The sequence below is a fragment of the Tursiops truncatus genome, chromosome 10, assembly GCF_011762595.2.
Source record: "Tursiops truncatus isolate mTurTru1 chromosome 10, mTurTru1.mat.Y, whole genome shotgun sequence".
Lineage (NCBI taxonomy): Eukaryota > Metazoa > Chordata > Mammalia > Artiodactyla > Delphinidae > Tursiops > Tursiops truncatus.
This window is the reverse complement of record NC_047043.1, coordinates 65,353,491-65,367,035: the sequence shown is the minus strand read 5'-3', so window position 1 is coordinate 65,367,035 and position 13,545 is coordinate 65,353,491. Positions and strand designations below refer to the sequence as shown.

General features: G+C 55.3%; 1 protein-coding gene across 6 annotated transcripts in view; it reads right to left on the bottom strand.

Annotated features, from left to right (window-relative positions):
• HEMK1 (HemK methyltransferase 1, mitochondrial release factors N(5)-glutamine) overlaps nt 1-13,545 on the bottom strand; it is a 34,552-nt gene that overhangs the window by 17,225 nt on the left and 3,782 nt on the right. For 2 of the 6 annotated variants that reach the window (XM_073811157.1, XM_033865046.2), the window contains exons 5-10: nt 10,231-10,365; nt 9,831-9,895; nt 9,483-9,532; nt 8,425-8,533; nt 7,481-7,576; nt 7,199-7,312 (exon numbers count right to left, since the gene is read on the bottom strand). In XM_073811157.1, coding sequence (XP_073667258.1) covers nt 7,199-7,312; nt 7,481-7,576; nt 8,425-8,533; nt 9,483-9,532; nt 9,831-9,895; nt 10,231-10,365 — 569 coding nt within the window. Of the gene's footprint in view, nt 1-6,627; nt 7,045-7,198; nt 7,313-7,428; nt 7,577-8,424; nt 8,534-9,482; nt 9,533-9,830; nt 9,896-10,230; nt 10,366-13,545 lie in introns of those variants that run through there. The other 4 variants (XM_073811158.1, XM_033865045.2, XM_073811159.1 and 1 more) reach the window with 4 other exon arrangements.

The window sequence follows — 13,545 nt, the reverse complement described above, 5'->3', positions numbered from 1 at the left end:
CCCAGTCCCCTCTTCCTGGCAGCTAGAGAATATCCTCAATGCCTACCTGACCCTGTAACTCACCCTGAGACCCTTAAATTAGGCTCTGGTACCCAGAAATGCATTCAGAGCTCATCCAAAGGCACCCACCACCACCTCACCACAACATAGTCCTCTCCACGTGCCTTCAGGCATCCAGGCTTTTGCCCAGACTGTCCTCACTCTGGGCCTGCTCTATCCCTGTCCTGCACCCTACCCTCTTCAAGCCAGGTGTGATGACCAAGGCCTCAGGCCCTGGGTCATTATGCTTGCACTGGAATCCCAGTTCAGCCAACATATAAGCAGGTTCCTTAGCCTTTCCCAGTTTTAGTTTCCTCGTCTGTAAAATGGGAGGGTTCACTGACTTTGCCTTATGGGATGTCTTGAGAGTGAATAAGATAATCCCAGAAGCACTTGGTTCAGGGTGCACCATTCAATCTCCATATTTTACAAGCTCTTCTGACTGGTATCATCTCCCCAGGGCCTGGCACATAGTAGGGCTTGGGAGACAGAGGCCTGAGCCTATGCTGCACACACCCCAGGAGAAGGGCCCACCAGGGTAGGCACTGGGCTTCTGGAAAGCCCGCTGGGAACAACCCTGGCAACCCCTGTTCCTGCTCTGAGGATCCACAGGCCCAGGTGGACCGCTGCACTAAGCTCTGCAGGGGGCAGCCCAGGACCTAGCTATGCTGACCTCAGTCTCTGACCAGTCAAATGGGCACCAATGGTGGCCTCACCCTCCCTTCCAATCCAGCGGTGAGACCTGATCCGTGACTGCACCCTGCTGAGCCTTGGTTTCCTCATCACGGAGATGATTAAAAACCCAGTCTGTGGGGTTGTGTGAGGATTAACACCAATAAATGTAAAGCAGCTGCTTGGGGCCTAGTGCCCAGCAGGAGCTCAAGAAATGATGGCAAGGAGATGGAGGAGGAGGAGGAAGGCCCAGGGGGCTGCCCAGATACTTCACTCAGCTGCAAGGTCTAAGGGCAAACAAGGCCCAAGCAGCTCTAGCTCGGGGTTCACTCTACTCGCCCACGTAGCTTGGCCTCACACTGATTCCCAGGAATGGCAGACAAGACTATACCTGGAAAGCAAGGCAGGTTGGGGGTCTGCAGCTGATAAAGGGCTGGAGGCTGGGAGGCAGAGAAGAGACCTGGGTTTGAGCCCCAGCCCTGGCCTGCTGAGCCTTAATGTTCTCATTTGCACACAAGGATCTCTGTGGGTGCTTCAAGTCCCAATAATCTGTTCCTGGGGTTCAGTAGGCTGGGAGACCTGACCCCTCCATTCCCCTAGATGCATGCCCCAGGAGAGGGCTATAGACCCAGCATAGCAGGGGGCAATACAGTGGAATCCCTCACTCTGAAAGGCGAAGTCTCTGAGAGAGACCCCAGCCTCTGAGAAGGAGCGACCAGACAAGGCCTGCCTTCCGCTGGGCAGAGCTGCTCTGAGCCACCTCACCTCTCCGCTCAGTCATGGCCAAGGCCAGGTGGAAGCCAGCTCAGTCCAGGGCTCCCAGTGAGGCTGACGTAAGCTTCCCTTGCCTCTCCTACTCTGTGAACTGTAAAATTGGCTTTTCCCCACTGTTTCCCTATAGGATGATTGACAGGAGTGTCTTGGAAGGGGAGTGGTCCCAGAATTTGAAGCTCTTACACATCGGATTCCTGGTTATGAGGCCAAAGATGCTAAAGGTTCCTTGGCAGGGTGCATAACCAGTTCTCTCAGGGAGGGATGAAAAGAGGAACCCCTGCTCTCCTCACAACTACCATCAGGGCTTCAAATGAGACCCAGATCTGTCCTCACACCCAAGGCTGTAGTTGGGCTAATATGGCTGACATCAGGGATAGGGTTGAAGGTTCCAGGTAGCCACTTCAGCTCTGGGGATCATGAAGCTGAGAATCCTAGGAATGACCCACTTCTAGCCCAGCCACACAGCCCAGCACAGGCTTGTAGCAGGAGCTGGGCACTGCCTGGGGGCTGGAAGGAGCCAAACCTCCATGGCTTACATGGAGGGATCACCTTGGAGTCAGGGGCTGCTGCACTCATTTCAGGCACAGTACCTGCTCACCCTCACACCCTGTTCATTATCACACACTCCAGGGGTGCTGGGTCAGCCACGTGACTCCACAGGAGTCAGGACCAGGCTCGGATCCAGTCTCTGAGGTCCCTCTGAGGGCCTGGGTGGCCCCCATACCACTGGAGATAGACCATGGAGGCCAGCTTTGCTCTCTCCCCCTGATCCCAGTTCCATTCCCCACAGCTCCCAGTGCCTGGGCCAGCTTCTCTGGGTCCCACCCTGGGCAGTCTTCTAGTCTCTCACTCCAAGAAAGGGTCAGCTCTAGGGAGCCTGGGCATCTCAGGTCTCCAGGTTGTGAAGGGTTTCCCACCCCCATCCCCACCCACCTCACTGCTCAGAGGAAAAGTGTTCAAAGCAATCTATCATGCACCTCAAAATCTTTCAATCTCTGCCTATTTGCAAATTCCAATTCCAAAGCCACTTCCATTTTTAGGTATTTGTTAGAGCAGCACTTCACTTCGGGTACCAAAATCCGTAATAGTATCCTATTGCTGCTACAACAAAATGACCACAAATTTAGTGTTTTTAAACAACACAAATGTATCATCTTACAGTTCTGGAAGTCAGAAATCCAAAATCAGTTTTAAGAGGCTAAAATCAAGATATTGGCAAGCTGGCATTCTTTCTTAAGGCTCTAGGGAAGAATCCATTCCCTTGCCTCTTCCAGCTTCTAGAGGCCATCTGTATTCCGTGGCTCATGGTCCTTCCTCCAGCAATGGCATCACTTTGACCTCTGCTTCCACCATCACATCCCCTTCTCTGACACTCCTGCCTCCCTCTCATAAGGACCCCTGTGATTATACTGAGCCCACCTGAATAACCCAGGATAATCTTTCCATCTCAAAATCCTTAAATATGCAAAGTTCCTTTTGCCATGTAAGGTAACAAATTCACAGGTTTATGGGATTAGGACATGGGCATCTTTGGGGCCATTATTCTGCCTACTACAGGAGGGAGAAGATTGCTTTACCAGTCCCAATCCCTGCCCAGATGGCCTGTCCTAGGACTGGGGGGTCATGAGCGGGGATCAGGCTGCTGTTCTGGCCAATGCTGGCTGGGGGCTGGCTGGGGGCTGGCCGGGGCCCAGAGCTCCAGGAAACCTGGCGCCTGCCCCTGCTGCAGAAAGGACGGCCTGTACTCGGTGTGGCCACTGTGCAGAGATCAGGTGCACTGTAGCCCAAGAAGTGGCTATGGCTCAACTTGAACTGCTGCCTGGCTCGGGTGGGAGGCTAAGCCCTCGTAGCTTCTTCTCCCTGCTGACCAGAATATGTGAGAGCTGCTGTCAGGTACGATATGAGCCACATGGGAAATTCCAGCTCCATTCTAGAAAACGCATACACTGTTGGCTTACTGGTGGACATTTACTGAGCTTAGTGTATGCTAGACCCACATGGGACCCCAGAGAGAAGACAGAGACAGGAAGGCTTCCAAATGCATGAGACAGAATGTCATTGCTACTGGAAGAAGTGGGCTAGGGTCTGGTGGGGAGAACCCAGAGGTCAGATGGGTGGTCCAGAGGAGAGAGCATTTGTGTTGGAGCCTGAAGGAGAGGATTATCTGGACTAGAAGTGGTGGGCAAGAGCATTTCTGATGAATGCACAGCCTGGTCAAAGGGAAGGAGGGGTGTTTGAGGAATGGATAGCTCTGCAGGGAAGCTGGAGTATAGGGCAGTGGAAGAAAGAATCCAAAGATGGACAGGGAGGGACATGCTGGCCTACGTAGGTTAAAGCAGTTCTCAAAGCCAGTCAGCAGTGGAATACTTTGCTCTGATGGAAGCTTACTCAGAGTACTGATGAGGCTTTGGGAGGGCTCCCCAAGACCCTTCCCATAGTCATCCTCCCCTACCTCTTCAGATCTGGACTCTGCAGGACACGGAGACCACATTCAGGTCATGGGGAGCCAGCCAAGCGTTTAGAGCAGGAATTGGGAGAAGTTAATGGCCCAGGGTCCAGGTGGGGTTAGGGGAGAACAGAAAGGGTACATGTCAATAAAGCAGCTAGATGGGCCCCATGGAAAGAGCCATGGGCAGCTGGGAAAAGCATACAACTTGAGGCAAAGTGTCAGTTTCCTCAACTGTCAGAAGAGATGTAATTGCTCTTCCAGAGTACATCAATCAGGGACTCCTACACCCTTTGCCCACGCTTGGGGCTCCAGCTGACAGAGGCTGGGTGGACATCAGGCACATCCCTCAAGACCTCAAGGGCCTGTAGAGCCTGGACTCCACCATCAGCCCCACATCCTCCTGCTGTTCTGTCTCCTGGGCTCCATGACACATGCTAAAGGAGGCAGCTCATCTCTGCTCCAGCCCCAGTAAGGAGGGAGGAGACAGGGCAGGTGAGACTGGCTTTCCCTGGGCTGGAGCCACAGGCTGCTCTGGCCTGGACCTTGGGGCACTCAGGCCCTGTTGAAGAGGGAAAGGAGGGACTGAGGGGAGATCTGGCTGCCAGGCTACCAGCCTCTTGGTGGCTCCATCTCCAGAGGGCAGAGAGAAGTCAAGAGCCCAAGACTGAAATCCCTGCCTTCCCTTTTTTCCAGACTGCCATGTCTCTGCCTGACTCGTGTTGGTGCCAACCACAAGACACACACGAGGGTACAGCATCCTCCTTATGTCTGCCCTCCAAGGCAAGCAGTGAAAACGTTCACAGTGCCCCATGAAAGGTGCAACCCATGGTCTCTTCAAAATCATCATATTAAGATAAAGAAAGCACTTGGTCCCATTTCTCAGACTTAAAAGCCAAGGCTGACAGAGTTGAAGTCATCTACCCAAGGACATACCCTAGTGAGGGGCAGATGCCAGGATCTGCACCCAGGCTGGTGTAGCCTCAACACTGGAGCTTAACGTCCAAGCCCCAGTCAAGCCAGTGGCTGCAGGCTTGAAGCCCGGCCCTGCCAGTCCACTTGGCCTGCACCTCTTTCTCAGGGGAGTCAGGCCTCATGGGAGGAAGTTGTCCCCAAGGGTGCTTCCTGCTTCAGTGACCCCAACTATGCCTACACTGTCACTCCCCATTATTATGTACTCTTGGGGAGCCATATCCACATGCTTGCCAAGGCCTGAAGCCAGGAGGGTGAGACCATCAGGGAAGCCATCAGTGGTTGAGGTGTGGGACAAGGAGGCAACAGACTGCTAGGTCAAGGCAGCTACCCTGAGATGCTGTGAAGACAGCAAGAGCCCAAGGACACAGGTAGGAGAGGAAGGGCAATACTGGTGAGGCAGGCCAAGATCTGAGAGCAAACGGGGGCTCTGAAAGCCCACGCCGCCTTTCCAGGTTCCTTTTGGAACAGCCATGGCTGGGAGTCCCTGGCTCCTCCTCAAAGGAAGCCATGGGCGGCTTGAGGTCCATGCAGCTGGGTCTGGGCAAGGAGCAGGATACGGTAGCCCTGGGAACTGCAATGTGGCCTCTGCTAAGGCAAATACAACCCCCAAACACAGCGAGGGAGTAGCTCAGGCCAGGTATAACTCCAGCAATAGACTCTCCCAAGGCAGGGACCTAACTTCCTATCTCCATTTGGCCTCCTCCCATCATGGGACCTCAGGCAGGCCATGTCTTCTGTTGTGGAGTCCCTGCCTGGGGAGTGGGCCCTTGAATACCAGCTACATACTTTACCTGACTGACTGAGATTAAAATGAGGCTGCCATCTTGCACTGGCCTTGGAGCCAGAAAAGCCAGCTTCTCACAGGGAAGGGAGCTGCCCAAGGTCCCACTGCAAGATACAGCTCTAGAACCCAGCATCCTGGCTCCATCAGAGGATGCTGTCTACCACACACTGCCTCTGGCCACTGCATCACCAGGTCAGGCCTCTGAAAGTGCTGGGTTGGGGGGATGGGAGGGGAGACCAACAGAATGAGTCAGCCTAGTCTGCCATGTTCCTTGAGACCCACCCTGATGCAGGCTAACACCAGCACCTGCCAACCTGGAGGTTTCCTGTCTCTGTGGACAGAAGGGCCTTTGGGCCTCCCGGCAGCCACCAGCCTGCAGACCAGAGCTAGGGTAGAGGTCAAAACCTGGTGCCCACTCTGTCTCAGCTTCTCACTCTCCCCAGCTCCTACCAGGGACAGATGGGTTTTCAGAAACCCCAAGGCTTGGAAGGAATGTTTTAGCGCAAAACTATGGGAATAAAAAGTAAACACAAGCCCTGTTCACCCCTCACTGGCTCAAGCTTTCACTTAAATGAACGTGGACATGTGACCCCCGAACTGTGCAAGGCCCCTCAGCCCCATCCCCACCAGGAAGTAGGCTGCCATCCCCAAGCTCAAGCTCAGACGATGTTCCTGCGCTCAGAGCTTATGCCCAGTTAGGGGCGTGTGTTGAGTGCTACGCCAGCCCTTGTGAGGGAGCTGATCAGTGCCAAGTACCTTGGCTTCCAAGGCCAGAAGGAGCAACCATGTGCCTTTCTCTACACTGCTCCCCAAACCACCAGCTGGGGCCTGCCAGCCAGCCCTGCAAAGGCAGAAGGAAGCTCTTACCCCCAGCACTGCCTAAGGGCAAGGGGTCAGGGGACCCACAAATCACAATAACAAAACATTAGGTCACCACTTGCTGGTCTCTCGCCACTTTATTGGCCGTATCTCCCAACATCCCTAGAGCAATTCCACCCACAGAGACAAAGCAACCTGCCTTGGCTACACTGACCCGATGGGGCCAGACTGGGAATCCAGTCTGCTGAGCTCCTAAGCTGGATTGTGGGTGCTCTTGCTCTTTGCTGGCCCAGGAAGGACACCCCTGCCCTCGTGCCTACTCCCAAGTCTCCTAGAAATGTAGAGCATGGAGAATCACAGAGCCATGGGAAATGCCACAAACATCTGGGGTTCTGGAAGGCACCATCCACCTCCCTCCAAGTAGCATTCCAGGTAGAAATGTCAGCCAGGCACTCTGGCAGGTTGGGGCCCTGGCCAGGCATCCACAGGGCAACCATGCTGTGGCCCACACCTCCTGATATGTAGGAACCGGGGCCTAAGGAGACAGGGACAAGGGGCCAGTTACTGCCTGGGCCCTGGGGAATGAGCAGGGGGTGGGAACCGCATGCTTGCCCCACAGCCAGAGCTGTGATAGTCTGAGTGGAAGGACCAGCATGGCTGTGGGGACTGGGGGGACGGTAGAGTCTCACCTCCCACAGAAGTCCCTGCGCACAGCCACAAGATTGAGGGACAGGTCAGGCTGGCTCTGAAGCCAGCTGCCGACGAGCTCTGGATGTCTTGGGTCCACTTCCAAGAAGATGCTTCTAGGTGGGGGAGAAATGGGTCAGCTCAGCTGGGCAAGGCTGGACCTGCATTTCTGGGTTGTCCCAGCTGGGAGAGGTGGAGGCAGAATGACGCCCAGGGCAGGCCCAGTACATACTGGGAGGGGAGGAGGCTGTTGAGGTCAGACTCAGGAGACACCCCATCCATACCCAGAGTCCTTCAGGAGCCGAGGTGCCAGGGCCAGGATGTGGGTAATGATGTCCATGCCCTCCTCCCCACCGTCCAGGGCTAGTGGATCTTCATAGCTGAAGGGGAAAACAGTGAGAGCTAAGGACCTGGGATGGGGTATCTGAAAAGTATGGAGAAGCTGACCAGGACTTCCACAAAGAAGGCTCTGTGGAACTTACACTCTGGGCTGAGAAGAAAGTCTGAGGACCCCGAATGATGGCAGCTCCGATTCCCCTACCTCCTACAGGCAGGCACCTACCAGGCAGTGCTGGGCATGCTCAGCGAATCCCATTGACTGACTACCCCCAGGGCATGAGGGTCTCCCCACAACAAGGATATTCCTATTCTTGGCTTGGGGAGGCATAGAGCTGGCCCTGACCACTCCTGAGAGCCAGGAATTTGGAAGCCAGCACCCTGACACTCACTACCACTGCCTCATCCAGAGGCTGCTGGGCTACCCCTGGTTCTCAGACCGTTTGAGAACAGGATGGTTCAGTGCAAAGCCTGGAGTAGAGTCTTAGTCCCAGCTTTCCTGCTAAGCCCCCACACAATCTTGGACAAGGTCCCTTCCCTCTCTGGGCCTCAGTCTTCTGGAAAATGATGCACCCATCTGACTACCTTCTATGTGTTATATACTGTAGTCTGATATTTTAGTCATTCGTGAGTCCTCCCCATGGCCTGGCAAAGCTCTACCACTCCCCTTTCAGAGGCAGGAAACTGAGGCTCAGAGAGGTTCAGTGGTCTTAAGTGGGAAGGCAGATGCTGAACCAAAGTAGGTCTGTGGGTTCCAGAGTGAGCCTCTCTTTCAACACCACTGCCCCGTTCAGCCCCCCAGCCTCCCCATCCCTCCCGATAGTATGGTCCTCCAGGGCAGACCCATCCCATTAGGCCTTCTCAGGCCTGGCCTCCCTGGTCTACCCCACACCTGAGGATCTCAGGGGCCAGCTTCTCCATGTCCCGGTGGAAGACGTAGGGAGGGTTGCTGACGACCAGGTCCACAGGGCCCCAGGGTAGAAGATGTGCCCAGCTCCCATCTGTGGTCAAAGGGAACACACAGCAGAGAATGGGAGGTAAAGGGTGGAAGCTCCACGCACTGCTATGTCCCTTGGGTAATCCCTCTCCCCAAACCACAACTTAGGCCTATCTCTGGACCCAATAAACTAGACTTCTAGATTAGTGCCCAGTGTCCCCAGCCAGTAGCCTGGCTGGGAGTGTGTATGCTCTGACATGGCAGTTCTCCCCCTGGAGTGTCCTTGCCTTCTCTTCTTCCTATCAAAAACCTCCTCAATAAGCAAGACTCAGATCAAGTGCCACTTTCAGGCAGCCATCTCTGATTGCCTGACAAAGCAAGCGCCTCTGTTCTCTGCCACCCCGCTGGCCTTGCCACACTCTGCCTCATAGCCAACATGGACTGAGTATATGGAGGGCAAGCCTGGCCTCAGTCAGTTGATTCCTAGTGGCTCTGTTTACTGGCCCCACCCTGCATCAGGTATCACACTCCATGGTGGGGGCACATGAAGCTCAAGGATGCTGTGGGCATGTGATAGAGCCAGAGCTGGAGCCAGAACTCTGCGGGCACTCTGTAAAGGATGCAGCCAAGTCATGCTGTGCCTGGGCCAGGCGGGGGCGGGCAGACACTCAAGTATTTTGGTCCCAAAGGCTATCTCTTGAGCTTCTGCTTACTTCTTGACAACAAACAAGCCCTAGTTAAATTCATTAATTATGGGGGATACGAAAGGTAAGAAAGATCCTGTGGCTGGTCCCTTCATGGGTCAGGTCAGCCCAGGAGGCAACAGGGACTTGCCTGTCCTCAGCAAGGATTGGGGGTGGGGAAGGGGTGTGTGTGTGGGGGGGTGGGGTGGGGGGTGTGTGTGTGTGTGTGTGTGTGTGTAAGCCATCCCTCTATCTCTGCAGAGTGCTTCATCCACCCATCAGCATCTGGACCCAGGATCCCCACCCAGGGAAGATGGGTGGGGAAAGTACCTAAGGTCACATCGAAGGGGATGATCTGAATCCTGTCCTGCAACCGAAGCCTGGAGAGATAGGAAGGTAAAGGTGAGCATGGGGAGGGGGAGAGGGGGTGGGAGCAGGGGTGGGAACAGACTCCTACCCTTGGCTACAAAGAACGGGAGAATAAACCCTTCTTGGACCAGCAAGACACCTGGTGTCCATTGTCCATTTGTAACCCTGTGGGACCTACGCCAGGCCTCCCCCACTGCCTCCTCCTTCTTGAGGGTGGACATTGGCGGGTTTGATACCTGGATAGAGGTTGAGATCAGGCCCCAAAGTCTGACTCCCCTACCCTGACCGTCTGCACCCAAGCCCCCCTACCTCTGAGCATTCTCACGGGCCAGGCAGATGGCGGCTTCTCCCTTGTCCACAGCAATGACTCGGCTCTGCCCCAAGAACAAACAAAGGGTACGTGGGAGACAGGGTGTTTGGAAAGGCCAGGCCTGGGGACCAGAGCCCTCTTCCAACCCTCTGCTGGAAGAGGAGGGAAATACTCAGTAGCTTTTTTTCCTCTGCGGTCAGGGTCTGGCCAGATGGAAGGGGATGGGACTTAAAGGCTATGACCATGGTGGGCTGGGGCAGCTCTGTCTTCCTCCTATTTTCAGTCATTTCCTCTCAAGTAATTCTAGCAGAGTGGGTTGGGGAGGGATCAGCAGGAAGGACAGTAAGTGCCAGTCACAGTCTACCCAGGGTGGGGTGGAGGGATGCATACGGGGCTCACCTGGGGGAGCTTGCTCAGCAGGCTGAGGGAAATGGCTCCTGATCCACAGCCCACCTCCAGGATGAGTGGGCCACCTTGAGCTCCCACCACACGGGGCCCTTGGGTCACCTCCTCCAGCACCCATTCAACCAGCTCCTGCAAGGGAGATAGATCGTGATCAGAGTTGGTACTGACCTGACTCATGTGGGTCTTGGCACAGAGGCCCAAGCATAGTTAGCCCCTGTGTGAATGTAGAAGGGGGATGGTTAAAGCCAGACTGAACTTCGTTGTCAGCTGCGGCCATGGGCAGGTCACACTGCCTCTCCATGCCTCCGCTTCCCCATCTGTAAACTTGAGCACAGTTGAGAATAACCCACCTCATTGGGGGCAGGTGGAGATTTAACAGAAGCACATTCATGAAGCACTGATCTCATGCCTGGTACATGGTAAGTGTTCAGTAAGCCTCAGCTAATCCTTTTACAGACATCCTCTTGTTTTGTGCTTACAGCAATGTTAAGAATCATACTTAATGGTCCCTGGCCAACCCCTCTGTGCCTGGCCCTGCTTCCGGAGGTTTCCCTGTATTAATCTGTTAGACCCTCATGAGGAAAGTGAGGTCCAGGGGTCAAGGCCCTGCTGGGAACCTGGCCTGCAGCTCATGGTGGCCAAGAACAAGGGGCCAGTGTGTCCCCAGCTTCCTCACAGCCCCCCCAGAGAGGCTCCCAGGTCAAAGGGACAGGAAATTCCCTCCATGGAGGGGCAGGGGGATGACAGCCCTACCTGAGCCCCATATCTGAAGGGGGCTGTGGCACACACAGGGCATGGGGTAAGTGGGCATGGCATGGGAAGAGGTGCCTAACTGCACTGTACCTGCCTTGGTGGCAGGGGGACACTTTCAGACACTGTCACTTTAGAAACAGAGTTTCAAGTCTCACCCACCCATCTGTCACCTGAAGACTGTGCATGGAAGCCAATATAGGGTGAGGGTGGAGGGCCGCTGCTGTGCATTGGCCAAAATGTTTCTAAACATTTCTAAACAGCAGTAGAGTGGGGGCCCAAGTAGCCAGGCATGGAGCCAGGGAACCAGGGAAAGGGCATGGAGCCATGGAGCAGGGAAAGGGCAGTCCCTCAAAGGAACCTGCCCTTTGGATGAGGGCAGGAAAGGCCCCCCTGGAGGCTGAGGATTCCTGGGGTTCCATGCAGGGCTGGCTCAGGGAATGAGGGGAAGAGTCAGGAAGTAGGTGTTTCCTTCATCTGAAAGAGATCTACTTCCTCCAGGCTCTCTCTACCATGACCTACCTCACTGTGGGCCTAAGATCTAGGATGGGGTGTGCTTCTCCCACCAAACTGAATGCTCCATGACGTGAAGACCAGGAATCTAACCCGTCATGGCATGTCCCACACGGGCAGGGCTTGGCCCACAGAGCAGCCTCTTGGCTACTTCCCAAGCGCTGGGCAAGCTCTCAGTTGCCACAGGAAGCTACCCTGAGCCTCAGACCCGCAGCTTCCCCCAAGCCCCAGTGTCAACAGTTAGGCCCCGATAGAGCAGAGGGCTCCAGATCACTCAGACTCATTTTCCGCATAAGCTGCTCAGTGCTGAGTCCCCAAAAGTATTTCATCCTTCATCCCAACCTGGGAGCAAAGTTCACCTGTCCCCAGGGTAGCAAGTCCAAGGCAGGTGGAACTTGGCCAGTGGGTCCAACCTTTTCTGTTCCAAGCCCCTTCTGCACCAAACAAGCTACTGCCTATGAGTGAGACAGACCCTCTCCAGCCAGAGAGGGCTTCCCCTCACTCCTTCCCACCAGGCCTGTACCAGGCACCACTGGAGAACTGGAGTGCTGGCAGCAAGCTGCGCCCACAGCATTGGGACCAGCACAGAGCCAGCAGTCTAGGGCTGTGGCTTGGAGCCTGCGGTCACAGTGGCGAGGCCACATACTAAGTGGCCAGCTGGACAGCTGAAACTTGTCAGGGGCATGAACTTCTCTTGGTTTCCTGACCACAGACAGACCTACCCTGGCTGGAGAATGACCCCTTAGTCAACCACACTGGCCAGCCACCTCAGAGAGACATCCTGACATCAGAGACACACACCACATGTGTGAATGGCTACCCTGGTCAGGGCATGAAGATGAGAGACTGGGCCCCCACTGCCACCAGTGCCCCTTGGCCTCTCCCTTACCCTCCAGATCCGGGGAAGATTATTTTGGCTCTAGGACCACTTCAGGTTTTGGGGGGGGCGGGGTAGGGATGGAGACCACTCCCAGCAAGTCCAGAAACTCTCTTCCTCACCTAGTAAAGAGTCTCCTCAGCCTAGAGTTGGTGGCTCCTTGGGGGAAGCTGAAAATCGAGCTGGTTACAGGCCCAGGGCACTTTTCCCAGGTGAACAAGGGGAGAATCCAAGAACACTGCAGGGTCGGAGCAGAGGGGAACGTGGGAAGGAGGCAAAAAGCAGGCAGCTGTCGGCTCTGCCTGGAGCCACTGCCTCAACAGGACCCCACACCCCTTAAGAGGCTGGCGCAAGGCCTCAGCAGGACCTGAGTGCCATAAGGACCCTCATTAGGATTACATTCTTGATGAGGCAGCCCCAAGAAGGCAGCATTGCCTCCCTCAAGCTAATCACAGACAAGGCACTGAGCCTCCCACACCTCAAGAGAGCCTCACCTCGCCAAGCTGGGCAAGAATGGCTCACACTTCCAACCTTGGTTTTCCCACTGTACACACTGCCAGTCCGGGGACTGAGCCACCTCCCCATCCCCAGAGAAAACCCAACTGGTCAGGCCACACACCGCCTACAACTTTGCATTTCAGAATTCTGCACCCATCATCAGAAACCACCCTTCAATGGATGGAGAGAACGCAAGCACCATGGTCCCTCCCTTTTTTTTTTTTTTTTTTTTCATGGTCCCTCCCTTGCACTAATTCTCCCCACTCCCCACCACAGGCCACGTCCTCTCAAGTTCTTGGTAAGGCACTCCCCAATGCGGCTTCACATTGGGGCAACCTGGCAAATTCTGAGAAACGTCTGTACAGTGAGGCGAGGACCTGGCCTCCCAACTGCAGCCTCCCTCCTCTCCCCCACCCCTTATAGCAGAGCTGCTCTCCTGGCCCAGACCCACCCAGGAAAGGGGGGGCCCCCACATGGGAGCCGGAAGTCCACACCCAACACTCAGAACCCTGGAACACATGATTGGTGCCAGGTCAGCTCTGAGGGCACTCAAAGGTCATCGCGGTAGCTTCCCTCCCATGCCCTGACCCTTGGCAGCCTCAGGGGATGGTGAGTGACCTCCTGGCCAGAGGTCGCATGCTTGGAGGGGCCACAGGTTGGCCTCCCAAAAG